Source organism: Streptopelia decaocto, assembly GCF_964273445.1.
Source record: "Streptopelia decaocto genome assembly, chromosome: Z".
NCBI lineage: Eukaryota > Metazoa > Chordata > Aves > Columbiformes > Columbidae > Streptopelia > Streptopelia decaocto.
In genome coordinates this window covers 31,241,667-31,269,041 of record NC_138657.1, presented here as the reverse complement: position 1 = coordinate 31,269,041, position 27,375 = coordinate 31,241,667, and the positions used below count along the sequence as shown (strand labels likewise).

At 37.2% G+C, this 27,375-nt stretch overlaps 1 protein-coding gene across 3 annotated transcripts in view; it reads left to right on the top strand.

Annotated features, from left to right (window-relative positions):
- FANCC (FA complementation group C) overlaps positions 1-27,375 on the top strand; it is an 83,375-nt gene that overhangs the window by 37,817 nt on the left and 18,183 nt on the right. For all 3 annotated transcript variants that reach the window (XM_082075736.1, XM_082075734.1, XM_082075735.1), the window contains exons 5-9: positions 14,207-14,326; positions 15,104-15,168; positions 17,775-17,939; positions 20,326-20,482; positions 25,484-25,536. In XM_082075736.1, coding sequence (XP_081931862.1) covers positions 14,207-14,326; positions 15,104-15,168; positions 17,775-17,939; positions 20,326-20,482; positions 25,484-25,536 — 560 coding nt within the window. The remainder of the gene's footprint in view (positions 1-14,206; positions 14,327-15,103; positions 15,169-17,774; positions 17,940-20,325; positions 20,483-25,483; positions 25,537-27,375) is intronic.

Here is a 27,375-nt window from a genome sequence, read left to right as displayed (position 1 = left end):
AGTTGTGGGAAGTGAAAGGTCTGTGTTCCAGGAGGCATGTGTCCAAGAGAGAAATGGAAAATGCTAAGTCTCCTGGAGGCCAAAGTAATTCAAAGTTACTTAATCACTTTCTGAGACTCACTCTTGCGGTTTTAGGGATCTTATGGCTCTTTTGGTGTGTTTGGAAAAGAGGAGTTACCGTTCTTCTCTAACCTGTGCAAGTAATCATCAGGAACTTTGATCACTGCAAAGACTGAAGTGCATTCCATCAGATGAAAGACATCTGATGGTGATTGACGTATTTCTTGTTTATACTTTTCCTAATATTTTTTTCTGTATTTTTCCATGGTCCTTTGTGAATCTTTGTGGCAGTTTTCCTCTGTCACTATATGTGGAATTTACCCTAGCATCTAATCAAAGTTTAAAATCAAAGAGACTCTAAATACATTTCCTGTGGAAGCGGTCTGGAGTGGGTGGAGATGAATGGGTTTTTACCCACTCCTTGATTTTTTTGCATTCAACCTTGCATTTGGTACATCCTTCTTCCCTCCTTTGCCTGGCAGTGGCACACTGGTGAGTGTAACACTTCATAACCAGTAGACAATCTGTGCTTTTCACAGGAACATCTGTGCAGTGAACTCCTGGCAAAATTGTTGAAATGGTAGGGACTGCATCATAAATTTGATGTGGAAGGGTGCAATAGCAGCGATGTGTTGTGCTTCCAACAACAGTGTTATACTGCTTAATTTTGTGTGATAGAGCACCAGACAACATCAGGAGAATTCATGGAGTACAAGTTTTGAACTTTCTAAATACATATTGCAGAGATCGGAATCTGAAATAAAATTTTTTGCTAAGAGGACTGCTACTTATTTTGGTGTTCAGAGCTTATTGTTTTCAAAGTCACTATTACATTCTTAAAGGGAAAGGGAGGTTATAATGCACTTAAATCATTGGGTCATCAGAAATGTTCAATGTGTGCAATCACTTAAAAAAGTGACAGACGGAACTGTAACGTTTTAGTGCTCTCTAGATGCATGTCTCGTACACAATTCACCTAGTTTTTGTGCTTTAAAGGTCTAAACCAGTGACTTGGCTCACTATAAAGATGTGGGGTGAAAGGGTTGTGTGTCAGACTATATCTTTTGGTAAGGAGGCTAAAGTAAATGTTTCAGTGGTAGATCTGGTTTCACTATGGCACTGGCAGTGCTCAATAAGGCAAAATGTTTTTGTAAACTTTGAAGTATTTAAACTATCCAGTTTTCGAGCCATTTGTGCACATTACAAGTAACTTACCATTCTTGTTCAATGGTTTTCTTGTTGGACCAAATAAGGGCAGTTGCTACAACAGATGCAGTACATTATAAGACATGTGCAAGTATACTTAGAGCATGGAGCAGACTTTGCTGGCAGATATGAGAATGTAGCACGCTCTTTAATCACCATGCTTCCCATTGTGTGGGTGGCCACGAGCTGCAAACATTTCAGTGAATCTATTTTCCCTGCAGCAGTGGTTGTAAAACAGAGCTGGAGTAAACAGCATTCCACAGACTTCCAGGGTTTTTTTAATTTTGAGAAAGTATAGCTTCACTCCTCTGTTTGGCTGCTTGCTTCTGTCAGCTGTAACCACACAGGTCACACTTCCTACCAAATCAGTTCCGCTTGAAGTAAATAGTATATAATGTAACGTATATAGACTCTTCAAAAAGTTGTGGATTTGTTTGTTTGGTTTTGGTGTTTTGTTTTTGTTAAAATAGATGTTACATTAAAACCTGAATGTTTTGTTGTTTTTTGGCAATAAGAAGTAACCTCTGCACTTACATTAAGTGCTGTATAACGTTTAATCCTTTTTTTAAAAGCCTTTCTTTTTGTTGTTTTCATTCTTCCAGTTTTTTATGCTTTGATGCTCAGTGTTGTTTTACTGTTTCTCTAAAATGTTTTACTGTCCCTCTAGCCATTAGCACAGTACTTTTCCTACAAGCAAAATGAAGAGGAACTTTTTTTTGCTGATTTCACCTCTGTAATGTTTGCCATATACTCATCTGGAGTATTGAGTTTAATGAAATAGATTTAAATGGCTAAACTTGGTGTCATGCAAATACTTACACAGCATTTACAGGCTTTTTTGGACTATGTAAATGAGCTGCAGTTGAGGACAGATACTGTAATTCTATCACATATCTATCATATATCTATATATATGTGTATATATATATATCTCACATATATCGCTCTCTATATATCATATATCTATCATATGGTCATGAAAGGATACATTTTGATACATGAGTTTTTACATTGTATTTAAGCATATGTGGAACTAAGTATGTAAATGAGCTTGAGAGAAGCATCTTAACTTTCACTGGGCAACTGATAGTTGAAAGTGAATTTTCCTTTGAATCAAAACAGAAGACAAAAGATTATTGAATGAGATACATGCACACTTTCAAGATCCAACATCATTAGTTAGGTCCCAATGACTTAGTGAACTCCTAATGTGATACGGAACCTTTCAACTTTTAAATTAAAAATCAGTTTTGAAAAACAAGTCTACTTGTTATGCCATGTGTCCAGAGGGAGTAATGAGAGATAAAGGCACTCTTCTCAGTCCTTTGTGCAATTTGGTTGTGTCTCAGGTACCAACCTGGAAAGGGAAGCAGGCTCCTCATAGCTGCTGGCCCTCTGAATTCCTGCCCTGGCCTGTGTGTCCTGTGCATACACAAAATATGTGGCCCACAGATGGAGAGATTTCGGAACCATTGTTTAACATTTTTGTTCAGCTGTACCAGCTGTTGGAGTCTGTGTGACTATGCTGGGTACACATCCAGGGACATAGACTCCTCCCAGCAATACTTGCTTATGATTTGATGTATTTGCCTTGCTAATAAGCTTGCTAATAAACGGCTCTGCCTCTGGTAGGTTAAAAAGTAAGATTCTTAGCTGTGGTTAGAGTGGGTTGCTTCTGGGGGAGGGGGAAGATTGCTGTGCAAATTGGAATTGATGGATGAATCAAAGATGAATAAGTAGCTGATACAGCAATAGTATGTTTTCAAGAATTCTAATATAATGTGTTCTAAAACAATTTTATTCCTAAAGGATGGGAGGGTGTTTGAAGATGTTAAGAGATGTTCATAGAAGAAGAGACTGGGGATGCTTTAATGTACTGAGAGAACATTTAAAAAAAGATGAGTTTTCATACACAGCACATAATCCATTTTTGATGCTTATTATCCCAAAGTTTTACTGAGTTCACTTACAATATGTTGTTGTTGTTGTTGTTGTTCTGTCAGTTTTTGAAAAGTCAACCTGAGGGAGTTCTTGGTCATTTCTAACCTATTGAAGATCATACTTCTAAGTTGTTAGCCTTCTCACTAACCCTTTGTAAATCAAATTTCTAAGATGATTTGGACCTTCTCTAGTCACCTATAGATAATTGCATTGGTAGGACGTAAGTGAATTTGCAGTGTTTGCAAATATTACCATATTTTTCTGGTTAAAAATAGTATGATAGTAAGAACAGGCTGTGGGGAAATAGACCTCTCTTCATCTTTTCCAAATAGATAATTCTTTAACAATGCCAAGCTAACGTGAACATAAATAATTTATTGCTTTCTGGGCCAAAATAAACAAAAGCTAAGTATCTCAAAGAACAAATGAGAAACTAAGGATTCTGCTTTCTTGCAAGGCTGCTTAACAGTGAGTGTCACAATTTGCTGGCCAGCTGACATTTCTCAGAGCACTTTCGTACCGCCATGTGGCTCTAGTAAAGAGTAGTGATTTGTTACTAACAAACAGAAAGAGGTCTGTAGTTGAAGAAATTCTACTGTCATTAGATATTTTTGCCCAACCTAATGTAATTAGTGACCAGCAGTTGTTGCATCACCATTATAGTTGTGTTTTAAGTTTTTTTTGCTAAAAGGGTCAGTGAACATTTTTCTCCCCTTAAACTCTTAACAGCTTGATACATATGAAGTCTAAAACCAAGTGATTGAAAGTAGTTTCTTTTGAATATCATCCTAGGTTAGGTGATCTTTGGGTATTTGCAACATGTACCTATTGGATGTGTAGAAATCTGACACTGGGCACATACATTTATTGAAAAAAGTGTAAGTTTGGGATTATCTTTTTTCCTATAAATAAATGAACTCACAAATTTAAACTAAAAGTAAAATAATTTTATAATAAATCTGATCTTTCTAAACTTAAGTTTATTCATCCTTCTTTTCCACATAATTGTTTTGTTGATTTAAGAAATTCTTCTGTGGGAATCTTGCATTTTGACTTTTGAAAGTTGTGGAGGGAAGAGGGAAATGAATTCTAAATCTCTGGCTATGTAAACCAGAGGGCTTTTAAAAAAAAAAAAAAAAAAAAAAAAAAAAGAAGATTTACAGTTGACTCTGGTAAAGTTATTTAATTTCCTTTTGTAAGTTAGTGTAAATGTGTGTTTAATTTCAGCAGCAAAAGTCTCCACTTTTCTAACACAAAGCGTACTAGCACTTTCTAGGTGGGTGTTTCTTGAAGACAGAGGAGAAAGAAAAGAGAAGGAGATTTGAAACTACTTTTCCTGTCTGAGGCCAAGACTAGACGCAAAGCTTGCCAGCCCCACAATTCTTTAGCTTCTTTCTTATGATTTCCAAGGGTTTTGTTAGTGATTTGCAGATGGAGCTTAGGCTTTGGAACTCATCCATTAAGAAGTTGTGTGGTCTTAGCCACAGTAGTAGTGCAACATGTTTTTCCTATACTAGTTTCACAGAAGTTAACTGAGCTTGAATTGTTGAGGGAACAGTGGCGTGGCTCCCCCTGCCCCTCCCAGAATCAGGCTTATTTTGATTTATATGGAAGTATGTAACATTTTTCTTCCGTTTTAAGAAACATAGAATATAAGCCTAGTCTTTTTCATGAGCTACATGTATCTGCAAGATAAACACAATCCACAGCATACATTAATTTCTAAGAAAAAGCATCTGAATGAGTTTTTGAGGTTTTTTTTTTCAGTTAAGTTTTTCTAGTAGGTTTTCATGGTTCTTTTGTATATTTCTGCTGTTATTACTTTTATTAAAAAGCATATTGGAATTACAGTTGTGGAAGCAAAGTTAAGGCAGTTGGCCTTACATAAGAGCACTTGAGCAGGTTTACTGCAAACACTGGCTGAAGGTGAACCTGCTTTCATGCTTCGAGAACAGGACAGGATGGAGGGCTCCATTGCATCAGGTACGATGTGGAGAACTTAATAGAATCTATGTTTTCCTGTCTGGGAATATATGAAAAGCAATGAAGTCTATGCATCTGGCAGCATTAATTTTGTGAAGGAATAATATTATTCCTGGCTATTTTTTTTTAACTATGAAGTAATATTAACTCAGTCTAGTCATTTATCTGTAGATTTTCTGTAACTTGATCACATGCTTAAATGACAAGACCCTTGTCTCTTTATGACTGTTTAGCAGAATAATTTGTTTACTGTCAACTAGTGTTTCATGGTTATCAATGGAGATTTAGATGTGGGCAGATGTCAGATTGTCATTCCAAGTGAATAAGGTGAAAAATGAGAAGCTCCAATAAATCCTGAACATGTGCTTGTGGCCAACAGTTTTATTTAGTGTGCTGGTATAGAATTTAGCTAATGAAAACCATCTCATACATGCAAAGAATGTGTATCCATAAACTGTGCTGAAACAAAAAAAACCTTCCTGACATTAAATGTCAGAAAGAAATGTGGGAAGAAAACCCCTCTCCACCGTGTACTTAGGCACTTTGGTCCAGATCCAGTAAATTACTGAATATTCTAAGCTTTCTTAAAGTTCAGTTAAAACTCAAGTGATTTTTTTTGCCTAATATCTGAGTGGTTACTGGAATAGACTTAGTTTCGTAGAGTGGGAGGGTGCACAGACTAGCTAATTATTGAAATATATGTGTGTGCGTAATATAACATTTTGTCTATTTGAAATGTTCTAAACAATTTCAATTTTAAAGCAGAAATTGAAAAATTTGAATAGGTTATTGTTAAGTAGTGTGTTGGGTTTTTTTACTAGGTTATAAAATACTCTCACATACTGATAATAATTAAATTTTTGACAAACACATGCCATATATGTTTATACACTGAGATTTTTATAAAATGTTGAGAAAACAGAATTGTTTAGAGTAAAACAGCACTTTGAAAGTGACATTATGTTTAAATCTCAATGATGTTTTACTACCTTATTGTCTTTTACATTTTGCTTTTGGTTTGCGGAAAACTTTGAATGAAACTAAGGAGCAAGTGAGCAAGAGGTCTTGTAAGCAAAATTAAAAATCACAGACCTTGTTATGATCAGATAAGTGTGTGGAAATAATATGAATTGTGTAATGTCAGCATCCTGCTCAAAGGATTGGTTTCATAAACAGTTGCTGTTGGAACAGTCTCTGAATGAGCATGCTGCCTTGTCATTGACAGACTGAGCCACTACGATTCTCCAGAACTCACTCCTTTATTTTGTAGTAAAAAAGGTTCTAAAAATACCAGACCTATTTGTGTTTTATTGTTCATAACCTAATCTAGAAGGTGTGGGACACACTAAAACTTTTAGGGCTTCAGGAAACATTTTTAAGAAAACATTGCTAGTAAATATCTGGGGGAATTTGGTTTGCACTGAGCTGCTGAAAGCTAGCAAACAAATTAGTTTACGTTTAAATTGGAGCAGTGTGCATACCTTGCTTCCTGAGGACTCTATTTAAATAATTTAGGAAGTACTTTGGGATATTAGAATCCTACCAATTTAAAGAGAGAAATAGTACCTATTCTATAGCATTTTTTTTTTTAGTAATGATTGGAAATTGTGTTATCTAACTTATCCTTAAAGCTGTAATTGATTACATGGTTTTGAAGTATCTTTAAAGCCAGGTTGAAAATATAATATGATTTCTCAGCTTCTAGACCTGTGTTGAAAGCAATTGGGCATCTGACTATATGGGTAACACCTAAGAACAAAACTGATATACAGACTCTTGAAATCGTTGCTATACAAGAAATAGTCGTTCCAAAATCTGATAAAATGTGAAGAGGAAATAGCACTTGTAATGCTTTCTCTGAATAAGATTTAGTTTTTCTTATTATACCTGTGTTTTCTTAGCAGAACTGAGGAAATCTGGCTCCCTTTGAAGCATATGGAAAGGTCAGAAATAAACCTGTTATATGAACAGATTTCAGAACTTTACCCTTGGATATCTGTGTTGTACAAATTCCAACGTGTTCACATAGATCATCATTTTCAGCAAAATGTCATTAATAATCTCTTCTGAAAAAATAATGACACTCTGTGTTTCAAGGAGAATAGACTAAAGAGAAGTGTCCTTTAGAATAAATGATAGGTCTTTCTGTTCCATCCCGCTCTACCTGTCACTTTGATCGACTCATCTAAGTTGGCAAAAAGATCCCTGTAGTGTCACTGGGAAATCCTAATCAGTATGTTTTGAATGACTCAGCCCAGTGAAACTGTCCATCTCCTCTCTTCAAAATATGTCACCCCTGTTGATTTTTACATCTGCTTCTGAGGACATTAAGAATCATGAAAACTTGGGAGAAATGTGTTGAGAAATTTTCAGAAACAAATTGGTTTATTTGATTCCATTGGAATGTCTTTGAAACCATGTCATAAGTTCCAGCAGAGTTGCTACACAAAAACCAAGTGCTATTTCTGTGTTGATGTAAAATTTCAAAGGTAACGGTGCCTTTGATTCAAGCTTCTATATTTTTCCATATTGACATAAGCAGGAAGATATTTCCTATTACAAAAAGGGGGAAAAGTCTTCAGAGCTTTTGGATCCCTGTTTAGTAAAGGCAATATCAGTAGACTAAAGCATCTCATCCCCCTTGCTGGAGTTAAGGACACTATCTGAGTTGGTATCTGCCTGGTGCTGTGCTGCTTATCTCAGTGGAGAGGCAGATTCTGCTCCAGGAAAATAGATACCTCTGCTCCAAGTGATGGCTGTCTCTAAGAAATAAACTTCATGGAGTAACTCACCAAATCCCTTAGCACATGGAAATCGGCCTTCATTACCTACAGAGGAGTATCAAAAGAGTTGGCGTAGCTTAACTGAAAAGTGATACGTAGGAAATGTTTTTCATTTGCTTAGTCCTCTTTAGATACTGGCGGACTTGTTCTCACGATTTGCATTCTCAGAAGTCTTCAGTTACAAGTCTGTCCTCCTTCCCTACGCTTTCCTTGAGTGAATTAGTAAGGGACTGCCTTAAAACCAATCTGGAAATCAAAGAAGTAAATATTAAATAAAGCATCTTCCACCACAAAACCTGGTAAAAATGAAACACTGTGTTTACAATGATAAAGTAAATTATTTTATGTCTTCATGCAAATGCTCCTAGGATTATCTGCCTGTTAAATATATTAGAAATGTTACAGCAGCAATGGACAGAATTATAGAATCTTTTGGTTGGAAAAGACCTTTACGATCATTGAGTCTAACTGTTAACCTAACACTGCCAAGTCCACCTCTAAAACATGTCCCTAAAAATCTCATCTATATGTCTTTTAAACACCTTCAGGGATGGTGACTCAACCACTTCCCTGGGCAGCCTGTTCCAATGCTTGACAACTCTTTCCATGAACAAATTTTTCTTCATATGCAACCTAAACCTCCCTTGGCACAGCTTGAGGCCATTTCTTCTTGTCCTATCACTTGCTACTTGGGAGAAGAGACCAACACCCTCCATGTTACAACCTCATTTCAGGTAGTTGTAGACAGTGATAAGGTCTCCCCTCAGCCTCCTTTTCTGCAGCCTAAACAGCCCCAGATCCCTCAGCCGCTCCTCATTAAACTTGTGCTCCAGACCCTTCACCAGCTTCATTGCCCTTCTCTGAACTCTCTCCAGCACCTTAATGTCTTTCCTGTAGTGAAGGGCCCAAAACTGAACACAGGATTCAAGGTGGGGCCTCACCAGTGCTGAGTACAGGGGGACGATCGCTTCCCTGATACAAGCCAGGATGCTGCTGGCCTTCTTGGCCACCTGGGCACACTGCTGTCAATCAACACCCCTAGATCCTTTTCCCCCAAGCAGCTTTCCAGCCATGCTTCCCCAAGCCTGTAGCGCTGCCTGGGGTTGTTTTGACCCAAGCATAGGACCCAGCACTTGGCCTTGTTGAACCTCATACAATTGGCCTCAGCCCAATGATCCAGCCTGTTACCTAGGATATTACTCAGTATAAATTGCATCAATAAAATAAAGCCACAGGCAAAGTTGTTCAAGGAAGTTGGTCATTGTGAGTGCTTTATGAAAATTCATTCATTTAATTTCAGACTGAAAGGGATTATGTTCTAGAACTTTAATACAAGACCATAAGGATGGAAGTGTTCTCTTGCAACTGGAACCAAGGTGGTTTATTTCTTGATTCCTACTTAATCAATGGTGAGCAAAATGAAGAAAGAAATAATTTCTGCTATCACGGTATTCCTGACTGCTGTTCAGTTTCCTGAATCATAACGTCTTGTTATTTTTCCTGAATACAGCACTTCTGCCACAGACTCATCCTTTTCTCTGGCTTGTAGAATATGGCATTAATGGATTAGAGACAGTGAGTATTAACTGATTTACTGCCAGAAAAAAAATGATGATTATATAGATCTCAAATACATGCTTTGTTGGAGTCAGGTAGGATTCATGACTGAGATCATCTATACAGAGTGCACTTAGATTGACAACTTTCTCATCATGTTCTTGAATACCTTCTATTGGGTTTGAAGTGATTCCTTAAAAGTCATTAGTTTCAAATTACTGATCTCCCTGACCCTAGATATCTACACTGTTGCTACCTAAAATGTTATGTTTTTTCTTTTCCAAAATGCTTTGGGGGAGCTTTATAATGCAATAATGGAATCTATTATTAGTTTTGAGTATTTGTACAGCATCCTGTAAGAACCTCTGTGAGGAAGTCTCCTGGAAACTCCTAGATTTCTCTGTTATATTTTTCTGAAACAGTTGACTTCAAAAGAGAAAGGAGAAACTAACATATAAGAAAACATTTTACACTTGATCTTAAACTGATTCTAACGAAGTTCTGCAGTAAGATCCAAAATAACTACTGATACAATCCCTTTAGATCTGAAAATTACTGGAATTTAAACATTGTGAACTTTGAGGCTTGAGGTAAAAACAACAGTTTCACTGCCATTTAGTTAAAAACTAGCCATTCATGACTTACACTGTATTTTTGATAATCAAGTATGAAAAAGGATCGACAAATATCATAGGAAAATAACTACCTGATGATCTTTTTGTCCTCAGTCAGTTTTCTCTTTAGAGATTATCTCTTGGAATGGTTTGCTTGTTTTATCTTTCCATGTTGTAACTGGAAAATTTGGTTTCTCACAACTACTGAATTTGCCTTATTCAGCTTCCTGGTAAGTGACCGGAAAACTCATGTGAATTAAATACTTCTCTTTTGTTGGAGGTTATTAGGTATAAGCTTTATTTCTGGCCATTATACTACCCCTTCCACACCATTTGTGTTCTTCCACAGAAGTGTACTGTTACAAGAGGATTATGCAGTACAAGAGCTGAAAGCATCTTGTTTTCAAGAAACAGTTCACCTTACACGAATCATAGAATTATAGGATGGTATGAGTTGGAAGGGACCTTCAACTGTCATCTAACCTGTCCCTCCTGCCATGGGCAGGGACATCTTTCACCAGACCAAGTTGCTCAAAGCCTCATACAACTTGACCTTGAACACTTTCAAGGATGGTTCATCCACAACTTCTCTGGGCAGCCTGTCCCAGTGCTTCTGGCTTTCTGGGCTGCAAGTGCATGTTGCTGGCTCATGTCCAGTTTTTCATCCACCAGTACCCTCAAGTCCTTCTCTGCAGGGCTGCTCTCAATCCCTTTGTCCCCCAGTCTGCATTGATATTGGGGATTGCCCTGACCCATATGCAGGATTTTGCACTTGGCCTTGTTGAACTTTGTGAGCTCCGCACAGGTCCACCTCTCAAGCCCATCATGGTCTCTCTGAATGGCATCCCTTCCCTCCAGTGTACTAGCTGCATCACTGAGATTGGTGTCATGTGCAAATTTGCTGTCCTGCTCAATCCCATTGATGAAGGTATTAAATAGCATTGGTCCCAGTATGTACCCTTGAATGACACCACTTGTTACTGAATTCCACTGGGACACTGAGCAGCAGGACATTGTCCACTGGGACATTGACTGCAGCTCTTTGGAAACAGCCACCTAGCCAAATCCTTAGCCATCTAACAGTCTTCTCATCTAATGTAAGAGTGAATTGTCAGTATTTATTTTTCTTTTAGACAGCTCCCTGCTAATGCAGTATATTGCATTAATGCAATATATTGCAATAATCTGCAAAAGAATTATCACTTACAACCAGAATGTATGTGTAGTAAAGGAGCTACATTTTCTAGAGAGCAGGAGAACTTTCTGGGCATGTTTTGGACCAAAGAAAGCATTTAAATCTTAAAAGATAAATGTTTTAAGCTATTGTTATAAAATTTCTTACCTTTGTGGCTTGTAGGTATGTGTTAAGCTTTGCACTGGCAATAGCATCTGTAAAATGAAATATATAAGACATAGAACTGAATTCTAAATGTTTTTCATTTTTAATACATACCTTTCTTTTATACATACCTCATACCTCATCTTGACTGCAGTATCTCCTTATTCCTCCTTCCCTTGCCCCCTTCTGGATGTTCAGAGCTTTTGTGTTTTCCAAAAAAATAACTGAAGTGATCTGTAAAATCCTAGCATGAATGTAGTAAAGTGCTCAGAAGAGGAAATATAAACAAAAAAACCCCAACCAACCAACTAAATGAAAAAAGCAAACAAACAAACAAAAAACAAACAGGAAAGTTTTGCAGGCCATGCACAGGCTGCTGATGTGTAGTAATTTTGTCCTGTCCTTTACTCTGTTGATTGGTTAACTATGACTATACACAAGGGTGGGAGGAAAGTAATTTTGAAATTACTCCTGACATAACGAATTTTTGGTTAGATTTATCGTTGGGGCAATTCTGGTTACAGAGTGAGGGTCACTAGATATATTTTGTAGTGTTACAGGTGAATATATGGGGTTTTAAGGTACTCCCTCATTTAGCTGTCATCAGCTGCCATGTCAACCTGTCAAATCCTTTTCAGAGCTTTTTATGTTTGTTTTTCTCACTGATGAAGCTTTTTGCAAGTCTTTAACTGAGCAATCCAACAAACTGTACTTTTCAAGTCCCATTCTTACCTCTGGCAAAACTGGCATCCCAGGTTTGTTCTTGCTAACTCCTCCTTTATTTAGTTTTCAACTTGCAGTCTTATCCCTTATCTCATTCTACTTGGCAAACCATCTTACTTTGTAGGAACTGCTTGTCTCAACCCTGATAATGTTCTCAAAACAAACCTTAACTTTAGCTGTAGTTGCAAAGTATAATTAAAATATATATGGTTCTATATTAGTAAATTGATTAAGGAGTGTTTGGAGATTGTACAGTTTAATCGATCTTAGCTTTCACTTTTGACCATGTTTAGGGGCTTGTACGTTTTGAAAATCCACTTTTTAATGTCTTTTTTCTTAAGAATGCAAAAGTTGCACTTAAGTTACTTCCGTGAAACTGTATTGCCGCAGCATTTTCCTTCTGCCTTTGTTTTAGGGAGGTCACTAGGTGGCAGTAAACCAGCAGTTTCTCTGGTTCAGGGCTATTTAGTAAAAAAGGTTTACAATTAAATAAAAGGATACTTAGACATTTAACATAAGACTGCCAGGTAGCAAGATAATTCCAAACAAAATTACAATACATAAGGTGTTCAAAATGCTTGTTACTTATTTTGATAGTAATGAATTTTCTTTGACCTCTGGTGTGATTCTGCTGATTGTATCTTCTCTCTCACATTAATTAAAGGTGGAATACATGGAATGCATCTAATTCCAGGACTTCTGAAGCAGCTGCTTAGGGATGTTCAACAAAAGCATGCATAAATAGTTGGGTTTGATTTTTGAAAGCAGAAAATGAGCTAACCAATGTTTATTTTTTCAGTCTTGAATCTTTCATCACATCCCTCTTTTAAAAAGAATATGTAGAGTGAAACTCCCAAGGCCGTGGAAGTATCTGAGCTTTCGTCTGAACTTTTCCTGTAACTATGTTTTTTTAAAATGAAGGTCTTTTTCAGCGCTTCCTAATCCTGACCCTCTGTTACAAAAGGTTTTATTCTTACTGCCACACAAAGGGTAATTTAGTTTATACTTCGAGTGTCAATGACATATAAAGCCCTGAAATGAACCTCTTGAAGGGGAATGTAGTTGCTGTCATATCAGCATGTAGCACCAGAGGACAGGAAAAAAAAAAAAGAAAACTGTAACAAATTATGAACATTATTTGATATGCAACATAAAACTACCTTTGCTTAGTTACAACAGCAGGATGCAAAAACCTGCTCAACATTCTGCACAACAGTTTTCATAAATGAGTTCAGTTGGGAGGGTGCTGGGGTGTCAGATCTGTCTGTAAGAGAGCAGAGCTGCAGTACAGCATGAAAGCAGAGTCCTGTGCTGCAGAACCACCTTGCCAAACGTGTTAGTCCGACTTTAGTGTGAATATGTCATCAAAGGATTTTTTAATTTTTATGTGATGTATTAAATAGGTTTTATTAAATGTGACTTAAAGCATTCTGTAATGAAATAGGTAGCAAATGAAATGTCAGAATAAAATTTTATCATTGTATTTTCAAGATAATGAGGAAATTAAGCAAATTAAATTATGAGGCCAGACCTGAATGTTGTCAAAAATACTGGAGCCTCTTGAGGGGGTGATATGGAAAATTAAATGTTAACTTCATGCTTTGTCTTCTTGATCATGGTACTGATCGAAACTACAGCTGAGTTTTATGCTGTGTAGCAATGTGACTGCTGCTACCCAGGCGATATCAGGCTGAAATGGCTCCCAGAGAACTGAAACCTACCCAAGGTCTCTCTGGTGTTGACACGGATGGGCTCTATTGTCACCGCACAACTATTGAAATCGTGTAGTGTGTGAACCCACCTTTAATTGTATGAGCTGCAGCGTTTTTGTAATGGGTGATGGGAGCTGTATGCTCTTCTGTGTCTATGACATGGTGTAAAAAGCCACAACTGATCAAAAGTTCTTACCCCAGATGCAGTTTAATAGCAGCCTGTTCTTTTTACACAGCATGTTGTAGCCTAATGCTTTTTGTTATTGCTCTTCTGTTGATTTCTCACAGAGTTTGCTATGCCATCTGCTTTCTTCTTCTAAGTGGGAAAGTAGCGAAGCTGAAACCAGTGCATTCATATCAAGTCTTGGCTACACGTCTGCAGATTATTATTGTCACTTAGTTAAAAACGTAAGTATTTTGTGTGATTGAGATTTTGTTAATAATAAATCACCAATTTATAAGCACATACATGGAGTTGTCATTGTTATAAGGAACATGAACTGAACTTTGTTTATCTTTTCTTACCTCAGTTACTTTTACAGCCTTTTAAGGGAAAAAATGAAGTGGGAGATTTCTGGACAAAAGAGCTAAAATTTTATTAGATTATACTGTAGTAGATGTTTGTAAAAATAAAATTCCTGTTGCTGCTGTGGTATAACAAAAAATGTCTGCCCTGTCATTTTTTTTTTACTATGAAGTTTATATAGATTATTTTGTGTATTAGAATATAGCTTTTGGAATGTTGTCTCTGACGATAAGTATTGCATTTAAAATGGTAGATGAGCCCTAAATCTTAGGAAAAGTGTCTTTTTCATTTAATGTATAAAAATAATGGGAATAATATTTCATAATATGTTGACTTAAATTAGATAAAGCATATAAAAATTATTTGTAGTGCTCTTCTGAAAGTTTTGTCTTAACTCATAAGGAAGTAGAGCTAAAATAAATAGCTTCTTAGTTTTCAAGTGTGGAAGGTATATAATGTGTATTCAAAAAAGTTTTGCAGCATAGTGTATTCAATAATCTGGAAACTTTAGTTTGGCACCAATAATTAAGAAAATTAAAAAATCAAGCTGAGTGGACAGAGAAAGTTATTAACCTCCACAGTGTGTCAGTCACACAGAGAACTGCAACTAATGTCTGCTTGTTTGCAGTATGTGTAATTTATTTTATTTTATTTGACAGATGGTCTTTTCTTTAGTAACAGAACTCAGAGGAAATCAGTTCAGTGAACTTAACATCCAGGGGAGGTATGTGTTATCTAAACATCGTTTTGTATATTCTAGTTTTGATCATTATAGTTCAATGATGACCTTTTTACAGTCTTGGACAACTTTGGCCTCAGCTGGATAGTTTAGGATATGTGTGTAGATGATTTCAGATGCAGACAAGCTTGTTGAGTTGTGCTTCACGTAGGAGTTTGTACTTAACTTGAGAGTCATAGAATGATTTGGGTTGGATGGGGACCTTAATGATCATCTAGTTCCAACCCACCTGCCATGGGCCTTCCAATAGACCAGGTTGCACAAAGCTCCATCCAACCTGGTCTTGAACATTTCCAGGGATAGGGCATTCACAACTTCTCTGGGCAGCCTGTTCCAGTGCCTCACTACCCACATGGGTGAAGAATTTCTTCATTATATCTAATCTAAATCTACCCTCTTTTGGTTTAAAACTGTTGCTCCTTGTCCTGTCACTAAAAAGTTTCTCTCAGTTTTTCTTAGAATCCCCTCTGTATATTGAAAGGCTGTAATAAGGTTTCCCTGGAGCCTTCTCTTCTCCAGGCTGAACAAACCCAACTTTCTCAGCCCATTCTCAAAAGAAAGCTGTGCCAATTTGCTGATAATCTTGGTGGCCCTCCTCTGGACCCTCTCCAAAAGGTCCAAATTTTCCTGTACTGAGGGCTCCAGAGCTGGGTGCGGTACTCCGGGCGGGGTCTCAACAAAGCAGAGCAGAATCATAGAAAATTTTGGTTGGAAGAGACTCCTCACGGTCCTAGAGTCCAACTGTTAACCTGCCTCAGGCACTAAACCATGTCCCTCCGAACCTCATCTAAATGCCTTTTAAACACCTCCAGGGATGGTGACTTCACCACTTCCTTGGGCAGCCTGTTCCAATGCCTGACAACCCTTTCCATGAAGAATTTTTTCCTCATATCCAACTTAAACCTCTCCTGGCACAACTTGAGGCCATTTCCTCTTGTTTTATCATTTGCTGCTTGGGAGAAGAGACCAACACCCTCCTCACTACAACCTCCTTTCAGTTAGTTGTAGACAGCAATGTCTCCCCTCAGCCTCCTCTTCTCCAGGCTAAACAGCACCAGTTCCCTCAGCTGCTCCCGACCTTTCACCAGCTCCATTTCCCTTCTCTGAACTCTCTCCAGCACCTCAATGTCTTTCTTGTAGTGAGGGGTGCAAAACTGAACACAGGATTCGAGGTGTGGCCTCACCAGTGCTGAGTACACGGGCACGATCGCTTCCCTAGTCCTGCTGGCTACACTATTCCTGATACAAGCCAGGATGCTGCTGGCCTTTTGGCCACCTGGGCACACTGTGGTATAATCACTTCCCTCAACCTGCTGGCCACGCTCCTTTTGATGCAGCCCAAGATATAACTGGCCTTCTGGGCTGCAAGTGCATATTGCCAGCTCATGTCCAACCTGTCATCCACCAGTGGCCCCAAGGCCTTCTCAGCAGGGCTGCTCTCAATCCCTTCATCACTCAACCTGTATGGATACTGGGGGTTGCCCCAACCCAGGTGCAGGACCTTGCATTTGGCCTTGTTGAACTTTATGAACTTCATAATCATAACTGGCTGCCACATGTGTCCTTATAACCAAAGTTAACTGCAAGTTACTATAAAAAAAACCCCAAAGGATTTTTTTTTCCGTTTGTGTGAGTGATAGTTTAATATGACAGAATAGTAGTTACTTTGCACTTGTTATTAGTGCTAAAATTTGTTGATGCCTATTTAAAGAACATCTTGTTTTCCTTCTGTTGTTTCCTTGATCTGGTACCAAACAGTACTGTGCCAATACTGTGTGTTTCATACTCAACTATTTTAAATATACCCAAACACGTTCTTCCACCATTTAAGTGCTTCCTTGGCCTGATTTTCTAAGGATGAAAGTCTGAGAAAGTAAGTGGGAAGGAAATTGTGATGCTCTCTGTGCAGATCTCATATCCAGATCATCAGGAGATGCTAATAATCACCTTGCGACATTGTGTGGGATGTTTCTACATGTCTAGGTGTAGTCAGTGAGAATAATCACCTTCTTAATCCATATTACCTAAATCTGAGTAATTAAGCCAAAATCTGTGATCATAAGAAAGGGAATACATTTGCCTAATTGTACTGTTGTCACTATTTTTTATATCAAGCCTTTTCACTGTGTAATTTTTAGCTTTGCCATGACGTTGAAATGCAGGTCACCTGTCAATAATAGGAGGCCTTAAAAGCAGCTGTGTGGTCTCTTGGGAGGGTCTAGTAAACTTACATGGGAGCTGTCAATCTGTAGTCTTCCTTACCTATGCTTTGCTGATCCTTGGAAAGACAAAGCATTCCCTGATAGGAAGGGTGTGATTGCTGAGTAGACACAACTGGCTGCACTTCAGAATTGGGTTAATACCGTGATTTGCCTTGAGCACTAATGTATCAAAATTTTCATCTGACTTCTCCTTAAGGCAATATGTAATGACATGTCAACAGTCATTCCAGTAAATATTTTTTCTGCAGTTAGGTATGCATCTCTTACATTTAACCTTCTGTAATAAATTTAATCTTCTTTTAACTTATCAGCTTAGAAATTAAAGTTTTGATTTTTCTGAAATATGAACTCTATTTATTTTTCCCTCAGAGTTTCAGCCAGTCGTCTGAATGCTGTGTCCCTTTTCTGTCTCCCTCTCATTACTTTGCCTGATCTAACTCCATTGGTGGAATCTCTCCTTCTTTACCATGGAGGTGCATCAAAAGAAATTCTCAGTTCAGAATTTCTGGAGGCTGTGAATGATGCCTTTTTAAAGTAAGTAGCATGGTCTGTATGATTTTTATGGGTTTTTTTCGTAAAGACTATTAATTCAATTAAATGTTTTTTTTCTGGGTTTGTATGCTGAATGCACTGTACATCTGCATTCTAGTAAAATATTTCCCTTGCAGTTGAATAAGAGAGCTAAGGTTGTAGGCCAAAGCAGAATTTTAAATTGCTGATGTACAAATTTTGGCAAAATAGCTTTAAATATTGCCTGCAACTTTGTCCCACCTTTTCTCTGAAATGGAGGTTGGAGTTTTCAGTAGATTTTAGGGATTTTGTGAAAGATATGGTCACTTTTCTTTGCAATATTATTTACATTTCATGTAAGTGTATCAACGTTTCTCACTTGACATTTTGAGCGCCATCTTTATTTTTCCGTGCACAAGATAAATCCTTATGTTTGAGTGGTTCCACATTTCTCCTTTTTTTTTTTTTTTCTGTGAAATTGTTTCTCAAGATTTTAAATTCTCCTGATTTTCAGCAGATTATTTTTAATGAGTCTGATTGGAGCAACTTGTGAAATATAACTTTGCTTGTTTTGCTGACACTAAAACCGCTGTTTTGATAAAATCAATTTATGGATAAAAAACAGCTGAGTGAAGCTGAGCATCAGCAAGTTTAGTTATGCCAGGCAAAGATTTTTTTTTTTTTTAATACTAGAAAAGGTCCTTTGTGAACACTTGACCTCAATTATCCATTTGTCTTATTTTTAATCAACGTTTTAATTCCTTCCTCTGTTCTCTAACATCATAATTTCTGGGATGTTCCAATGAAGACTGTTATATTTCTCCACTGAGGGCTCCAGCAAAAATAATGGCAAAACACAGTTTCTAATTTGTACACATACTACTAGAAGCTGAAGAAAACAAGTGAAAAGGGAATGTGAAGGTCTGTAGTGAATGATATGTCCCAAAATGAGAGACTTATCCTTCACTTGTCCATCTTTCATGGCTTCAGACTGGACATGTTCCACAAGCAGTAACATGCTTTGGAAAACTTTCAGAGCAGGTTCAGCATGGATGGTCTATACTGGTGTCTGTGAGCCAATGAGCAAGTCCATCATGACATACATACTTTTGCTGCTTCATAATATGAGTCTGTATCCTTTCAATGGTCATAAAAGGTTCTTATGACTGAAATTAACATCCCTTTGCTTAACTTTTGGGCTACTTGTTTATCACAGTGAGCAAAAACAATTCAGTTCAGATGGCCCTTGATTAAGTGGTTCTTGCAGGGCCCTTGACAAAAGTGTGTGATTTCCCTGAGAGAAGATGTAGGTTCACACATGCTTTGCATGGTATTCTGTCGCTGAAGTCCATGTGATCTTAACATGAAGGTGCTTGTATTTCTCTTTCCCCACTTTAAGAATTGAATTCTGTGTTCCCTAACACTGTCATTGTGTTCTGAACGCTTTTTTTTCCTTCTGAACACGGGTGAAGCCTGCTTCAAGAAATCAGGTTACTAAATACTGGGATTTGCAGTGCTTCACAGACCTCTGCATTTTCCCAGGGGGACCATCTGCAAGTTTAGTTGCAGAAGGATAATAACTACAGTTCACATCCGATATGGTTCTTAAGTATCAGAGTTGGAACACCTCTATGTACACTTATTAGATTTATTTTCCTGTCACAATATCTGTAATATCCACCCTGCTACCACAAAAATAACAAAAGTAGTATTGTGGCAAAATTAAGTAATCTCTTGTCTTAATTTACTCTAATGTGCGTATGTTCTTTAATAGTGACACTTAATCAAACAGCATCTTGAAACTGAGCATTGCTTTAGAATTTTGAGATTCTATGTACTTTGGTATGTTTCTTGTCTACAGATACACACTTTTAAATTAAGCTATTACATAGTTTTGAATGGAAAAAAATACAGCTTTTCAATGGAAATCAGAATTCTGAAGGCTGCTATTTAAATAATTGTACAGTAAAATAAATACATTGAAAATAGGTCCTAAAATAGTGTTAAATCTGATGATATTTTTCTTTTTTATCAGTAGCTTTAATTTGTGTGTACTGTCCAGCCCAATTTTAGGTTTTTTAATATGATGTTTTGTGCTGTGATATCTCTTCTTCTTGGGTGGTTACGTTAGCATGTTTTGATTTGTGCTGGTCCACACAAATTACAGTGTTGTCTCAAAATAAACTGTGCCTTTTATTTCCTAGTGATACAATGCTATACTTCAGCTGGGTTATAGCTGACAGCTTTACATGAAGAGATAACTACCTTCTTAACCATCCATCTTTTATTGGATAGACTCTGGTCAGCGTTGGTGGGGTGAAGACTTACCTACCTCTACCTTGTTTCTTTTTTGTTGGTACATTTTTGTCTCAGTTTCACAGGGAAAATGGTGTTTTTCTATCCAAACCAGGAAGAAGATCTCCCTCTCTGAATCTGCGGTCTTCAGCCTCTGGCTTCGTCACTTACCAAGCCTTGAAAAAGCCACATTATATCTTTTAGACCAACTGGTTTCTGTTCAGATGAATTCACTGGAAGAAGTGGCTTGTGTCATGAAAGACTTGTTACTGGTATGTGCAACAGCTAGTACAGTTGATGCTGCTCTTCCATGCTGAGAAGTGACAGAGAGTTTTCAAATACATCAACATATTTGAGGGTTGGGGCTGTCATGTGGCATATAACTTGCTAATGCAAAGGTAAATTTTGAGTCTTACAAATGTAACTAAATTTTTAGTTTTTACACTGAACTGGTAGAAGAGAAAAAAGGTTTTATCCAGGGATTAAGAATGGGTGAAGAGATGAGAATCTGACTGCTGAGGGTGCCGAGTACCTGCCTCTGTCTTAAAAAAAATTATAAACTTTGGCCAAGGAGGTTTGAATGTTTTCACTTCAGTCTCTGTGCCCTTGGATATTTAGCAGACTAAACCATTGGCAATCCTTATAGATTATTATGGACTGATTAGTTACTTGGTTTTGTTTGCAAACCTGAACAGAATTCTTAGTACAAAACATTTTCTAAACTGTAATTAAAGTTTGTTTTCAATGCTGTGTTACACAGCATTACACATATCATACATCTGTCGTATGAGAAAACAATACCTTTTCCAAAATAATGAGCTAGTTTGCAACACAAAATGAAAATTTAATTGTTAATTATAGTGTGAAACAGCACGTGTGCTATGCACTTAAATTATATATTTCATTAAAAGGATAGAACTAAAAAACGACATGTGGTGTCTTATTTTCAGCCTATGAAGTGGCTTACAGGGTATGTATTTTAGACACGAAAAGAATGATACCTTTAGATATTCTTCCTTTTTAATTGAATCTGCAAATTTCTGTTTTGAGGATCTGTTCTAGTACTTGCAAATCTCATAAATGCTTGGCATTAACAGCACTTCATGTGTCATCTGGGGATCTGGGTAATCCAGAAAACAAGGCTATATCCAAGGCCTGTGTCTAAGTTTTCTGTATCATATATACTGTGAATAGAATACAATATATGGTACCACAATGTGACTGATGAAAAAAAAAATCTAGGTTGTCTATGAAAAGAAGCAAAATACTTGTTTTAATAATTAGTTTATTGTTGTTTATTAACAATGTCCATATTTACCTTGTCTGCACATTCTCATCCCTGAAAAGACTGGAACATCACTGTGCTAGCACACTTTTGTCCTTAACTTGCCTCTGCTACAAAGACTTCCTGCTTTCATCATAATATCTCCACAGAGTGGAAAGACCAGTGCAGCTGCTTTGAATGATGGTTTAGAGAGGACATAATGTGGGCAAGGAGGCATAGAGAGTAGCTGGAAGACGCATATTGCTGATTGATGGGCATTGATAAGAGGGAGGGTGCATGAATGGGCGATAGAATACCAGTTAAAAACAACAGGAAGAGAAGCTTCACAGAGGCAGTAAAAAAGGAAAATAATTGATCCAGAAACTGTATTCTAAAATGCGTAGTGATATTTTGTACAACTTATACATGGTACTGTAAAGATACTTGTGTGACATTGGATCAGTCAGCACTTTGATTCCAACAGTATGATCACTCTTGGAAAGACAGTAAAGACATTTGAATATTTATTTAGGAATATGGATATGCATATTTTGGCAGATGGATTATGGTATTTGTAGGATGTGACCTTTGTTTGCCTTATGGATATGGTAATAAACAGTGGAATAATGAGACAAAACTCTGTTTCCCTTGTCCTTGCATTGCCCTCTTGCTCTGCCTTATCCCCAAGTATTGGGTCTGGCTGGATCCACACTCACCTTTCACTAGGAGCTGTGCTAATGAAATAGGCATTAATGAAGGAGAAAGGAACAAGGATAGACAGGGAAAGTGAGAAGATATTTTTTCCTTCTCATAATATGCTCCAGCAAAGTTACAATTAGTTCCCTCAGTATTGCCTGACATCAAAACATTTGTTGTTACGGTAACATTTCTGAAATGGTACACAGTAATTTATTCATAATGTTGATGAATTCAGGAAATTTTTAAGCCTCTCTAAAAAGATGTTTGTGCTTTCAAAACAAGTGTATACTTCAAAATAAAAATACATTTTGCACTTGGTATAAGAAAAAAATAAAGGGACACTTCTTGTTTTTCACTGGTTAATGTAAAATTCAGGAATACAGGTGAATACAGAATTTGGAAATACAGACAAAATTTGAATTACAGCAGTGTAGCAATTTCTTAAAGTTAGATGTAGAAGTGTTGTGCCCAATTAATTGCATGTGAGTCTAGAAGTCAAGAGAACTGGTATTTGTGGTGTTACCACCTCAGATTCATTGCTGTGTGATCTTGGGCAGAATTTGTTTCCCCATCTTTACTTTTGCAGTTGTTACAGAACATTCTAAGATGTGAATAAAACACTGTATGTAATTATTAGTCTGTTCCTCTTTGTGCCATGTACTTTCATCCTGTAGATATAAATATATTTTTCTTATCTCTTTATTCAGTTCTAGCTTTGTATGATAAACCAGCTGTTTAGGATTCTTCTCTCTAATAATATAGATACAGAAGTAGTGTAGTTCTATAGAATTCGTGTATGTAATACTCTATGTTAATGTATATTTTTTGTATTTTATTTCTTTCAAAAATCCCAGTGTTTTTGTGGCGTGGTGCGCTGGTGGTTTTGTTTTTGTTTTTCCTGCAGAAAGCAGACATTCTTAAAATATGTAACCATGGTACCACACATGGAGTTCCAGTTCCCTGTGTTGGGATCTTTCTGGTTTAGTGTGTGTTGTGCTGTATGTACTGTGCATGTTTTACGGCTGATGGAACAAGCTTCTGGTAGAAAGTATGTTTTGTTGGCTGATCTTTCTGTAAAAAATATTGCATAGACACAGACAAGATTATTAAAATGTAAAATGCCTTTTCATTTTGGAAAAAAAAAAAAAACATAGATAATGTCAACAACATGAAAACCTTATGAGAATCCCTCCTGAAACTGGTAAGTTCTCCCAAAGTCCAGAATTGCTGCTGCCCACAGCAGAATTGTCCTGCCTGCTCTATTCCTGCTGCACAACAGGTACAGCTTCAAATTGCCTTGGAGAGTTTTGCACTATGATAGCATTCTTATCTTGAGTGCTTGCAAATTAATTCCATGCAGTCCATTGATCAGACTCTTGTGGCATTAGATAACAGTGGCATTTTGTTTTGTTTTTGTTTTCCATTTTGAACACCAGTGATGAAATTCATATTGATTTCAGCAGTGTAAAGTACTGGGACCTATTAACTGTGTTTTCTTGTAGTGCGTACTTTAGATTGCTGCTGTCTGGCAGGGTGGAGAGTTTTTAATTGTTGCATACAGCACATTTATTTTGGTCTTGTTCAAAAGAACTATGATTTGATTGCGATACGTGTGGTGATGTGCCGATGGACCCTTTCAAATTTATACCCAACCTGTCTCAAGGAACAGTGGGTTAGTACATCATCACAGAAGTACGTATGCATAAGTAGGTGGAGTGTCTGAAATGACAGTGGAGAAATGGCTGAATTCAACCGTTTAGCCCATCTGCCTGAAAAGCATACTTATCACTTGTCACTGTTTTCTCAGAGTTGCAGAATGGTTGGGGTTGGGAGGCACATCTGGAGATCATCTAGTCCAAGTTTTCCTTTTTTTAGAAAGAGATGAAAATGTTTCTTTTTTGTTTCATCCAGCCAGTTGTTTGTTGTTTGTTTGGGTTGGGGGTTTTTTTGTTTGTTTGTTTTCTCCCTGTGGCAGTGGAAGTTTGGAGACCAGGTTTGCACCAAGATGCGTCCTGTTCTTCCCACGGCCAAACGACCAGCTGTAAATACTCTCAAACACTAGATGGCATACATTCAATATAACAGCTTACCTACAGCCCTGTGACAGAGTGTGCTAAAACATGAAAATGAGGTGTCACCTAATATTTTCAGTATGGCAAAGACAACTGTGACAAACAAGGAGCTTTTCTAGACAGTTTGTTTTAAAGGTTTTCTATTTTCTGAAATTATCATGTAGGAACCACATACAGTCAAGTCCTCATTCTGCCTGTGCAATTAAAAAGGAAAAAAAAAATCTATTCTGTTTGGTACTTTTTAACTTGAAACAAATGCATTAAAGTTTTCTTTGGAATAGTGTGTCAGGCATTTAAAGCCGTTGCAAGAAGTGTCATTCATAAAAGCTATTTCTTCCATGCATCCTGAAGTTTATAGAGTACATTTTATTAAACATGAATTACTCTAGCTTGTTCAAGAACTATAGGCTTATCAAATCTTTAGATGCTAACTTCAGAAACGCAAAGCATGGATTTGTTTTTTAACTTAGGCAAATATAGTTTGAGGAATGCACAAGTAGTTTTTCGTTCTTAGTGCTCAATAAAAGCCTAATAAATCTTAGAATTTAAGAATATGGGATTAGAAAGCAGTGTGTTTACTACTGCTTGCTTAACGCAACAAGTTTCTTAAAACAGTCTGTTGTGTGGTAGCATGATTAAAAAAAAATTAAAAAAAAAACATTTTGATGCACTGTGATATTTAGCTCATTCTAGCAACTCTGAAACTCACAGAAGACAACAATATGTCAGAAAATGTTTTGGACCAAAATGTGTGTGGTACTCTTAAAGACAGGAGCGATAGATTTGATTTCTGGAATTTAATTTCGAAGATGTAGCAAGACTCTCCAAGTATATCCAAAAGGGTTTATCTGTGAAAAGGAGAGAAAAACATTTTGTAAATCTGTTTGCTGTCTCTTGCCTCCAGCAATTGCATGCAATAACCTGTTCTTTCTATCTGCTGCCTTTAGTATTTTTAGTGATTGTTGGCATAAACAGTTTGGGAGCCCAGGTGTTTGCATTTATCAACTGTTTATGCTGCTTGGTATCGCTCTGGATCTCCTTCCATGACCCTGACATAGTTAGTTTGAAGAATCTAATCCTCAGAAAATCTGAGGGTTTAGTAAGAGTTGATCTGAGATTTACAGTTTAATAAGTGCAGTGCAGTGTAAGACCATCCTTGAGTTAAGCTGTAAATTATACAGTGGCAGCTGAGTCGTTTCCTATTAATGACTAATTTTCTTCCATTTGTTTGTCAACAGCCACAAGCAGCAAGCCATCCTGCCATTTTCAGAATTGTTAATGAAATTTTCAAGTAAGTGTTGAAGTGGGAAGTGTACGCAATGATCAGGTTAAACAGCGAGGTTTTCTTCATGAGGAGTATTATAATCTGGGATGTATTATAATTTTGGGATGTCTTTAGCTGTGTGCCTTAGTGTACCCTTTTGTGTAATATACTGCAAATAATGAAAAATATTAAAAATCTCGTGAACTTTACGTAAAAGTTAGATTATAATAATAACTGATACAGTTGACTACATTGAATTTTAGCCTTTAAAATTTATAACTTGTTTTGTACTTCAGTAGAGATTTGTGGTTGAAATATGAAATATGATTTTGAGGTGAAAATTGTAAATGGTGAAATGGCTTGGCCCATGCCAGCATGAAGACAGAATTTAGCTAAAACATTTGCACTTATCAGTGTAGCCTGAATAGTCTTCAGGATTGATATCAGATATGCTCTTAATGGCATTAAACTATTGATCTGCCTGTTAATAATGACTTTGGTTCTGGAATGCACTATTTTGAAGCAATGGATATTGTTTACCACATGGGGGCTTCCTTCCAGTCCTTTGTACTCAGTTTTCAGTGTCTTTTTGCTTCATTTAACTTATTTTATCATCCTTCTAAAGTAGCTCTGCTGCTGGGTTTGTCAGTTTTGATACAACAATAACGTATTTAGTGACTGACATTCTCTGTTCGCCAGGTGTTTTCCTTCTTAAGATAAAAGGGCTGCCGGGTACCCGTGTTTGGGGGCATTTGTGTGTCTGTGTGCGTGTTCAGGCTGGTGCAGGCACAAACAGAAGCACCTTTGCTGTAGCTGCAGTGAGGGTGGAAGCGCTCGGCAGCTATTGCTGTCCCAGTCCTTTCTGCCTCTGGTGCTCCAGTGCCTGAGCACAGTAGCATTTTCAGAATAGTTAAGACCAGTTACTTTCCCGAAGCAAAACACACTTGAAAATTGATGTGGCTTCACCAGTGCTATACCAACGTCTCATGCTGGAGGCCGTATATTATGGTGGTATAGGGAGACAAAATTTGTTCAAGTTTCTTGGCTTATTTAGGCTTATGGTATAGAAAATATTTTTAAAAAATAACACGAGACTACGTAACTGTTTTGCACCCTTTCCATTTGGTAGGCAGTAGAAATGGATGAGACGCTGTTTCTCAAATAATGCAAGACTTCGCCCAGAAGAGTATTTCCTAATAAGTTTGAACTTGTATTAATGTTCTGTATCGTTGTAGAAATTCATCATGTTTTCCTGTTGCTCAGCCTACATTCCTGCTCCATTATTTGCTTTCTACTGTTTCCACTTAGTTTGGTTGTTCCTCTACATTCTTGGTATTAAAACCTTAATGTGTTTTAAAAATACTGTGTTTCAGGTCCTCTTGGTGTTAAGTGAAGCTATATATATTAGCTAGCTTCTGCAGACCAGTTGGTTTCTGCAGCTTTGTGTTCATGTTTGTTGTATTTCACTGACATCCTTCCAGCTAGTATCAAGTGCTGTGCAGATGTTAAGATACTATTACAGACGTAGTCGCATGTGGAGATTTTAGAGAACTGCTGATAAGGAACTTATACTTCATTGCTTGGAAATGGTGATACATTTCTACACCTGGCAGAATACTCCTTTTATTTTGGGGGTTAATAATCTGTTAGAAGCACAGATCTAAGCATTGTGTCTCTTCCAGGAGTAACCTTCCTGCTATTTGCATGCTTTTTATTGAGGTCAATTACGCTAAATTGCTTTATCTCGGGGATATTAACTTGTGTTTCTATTTCCCAAGTAGCAGCTTATTTTGTTGCTATGTGCGACTTTACGGAACTCCACATACATAGACTGTCTTGAGTTTCCATGTACTGTTTCTAATGTTT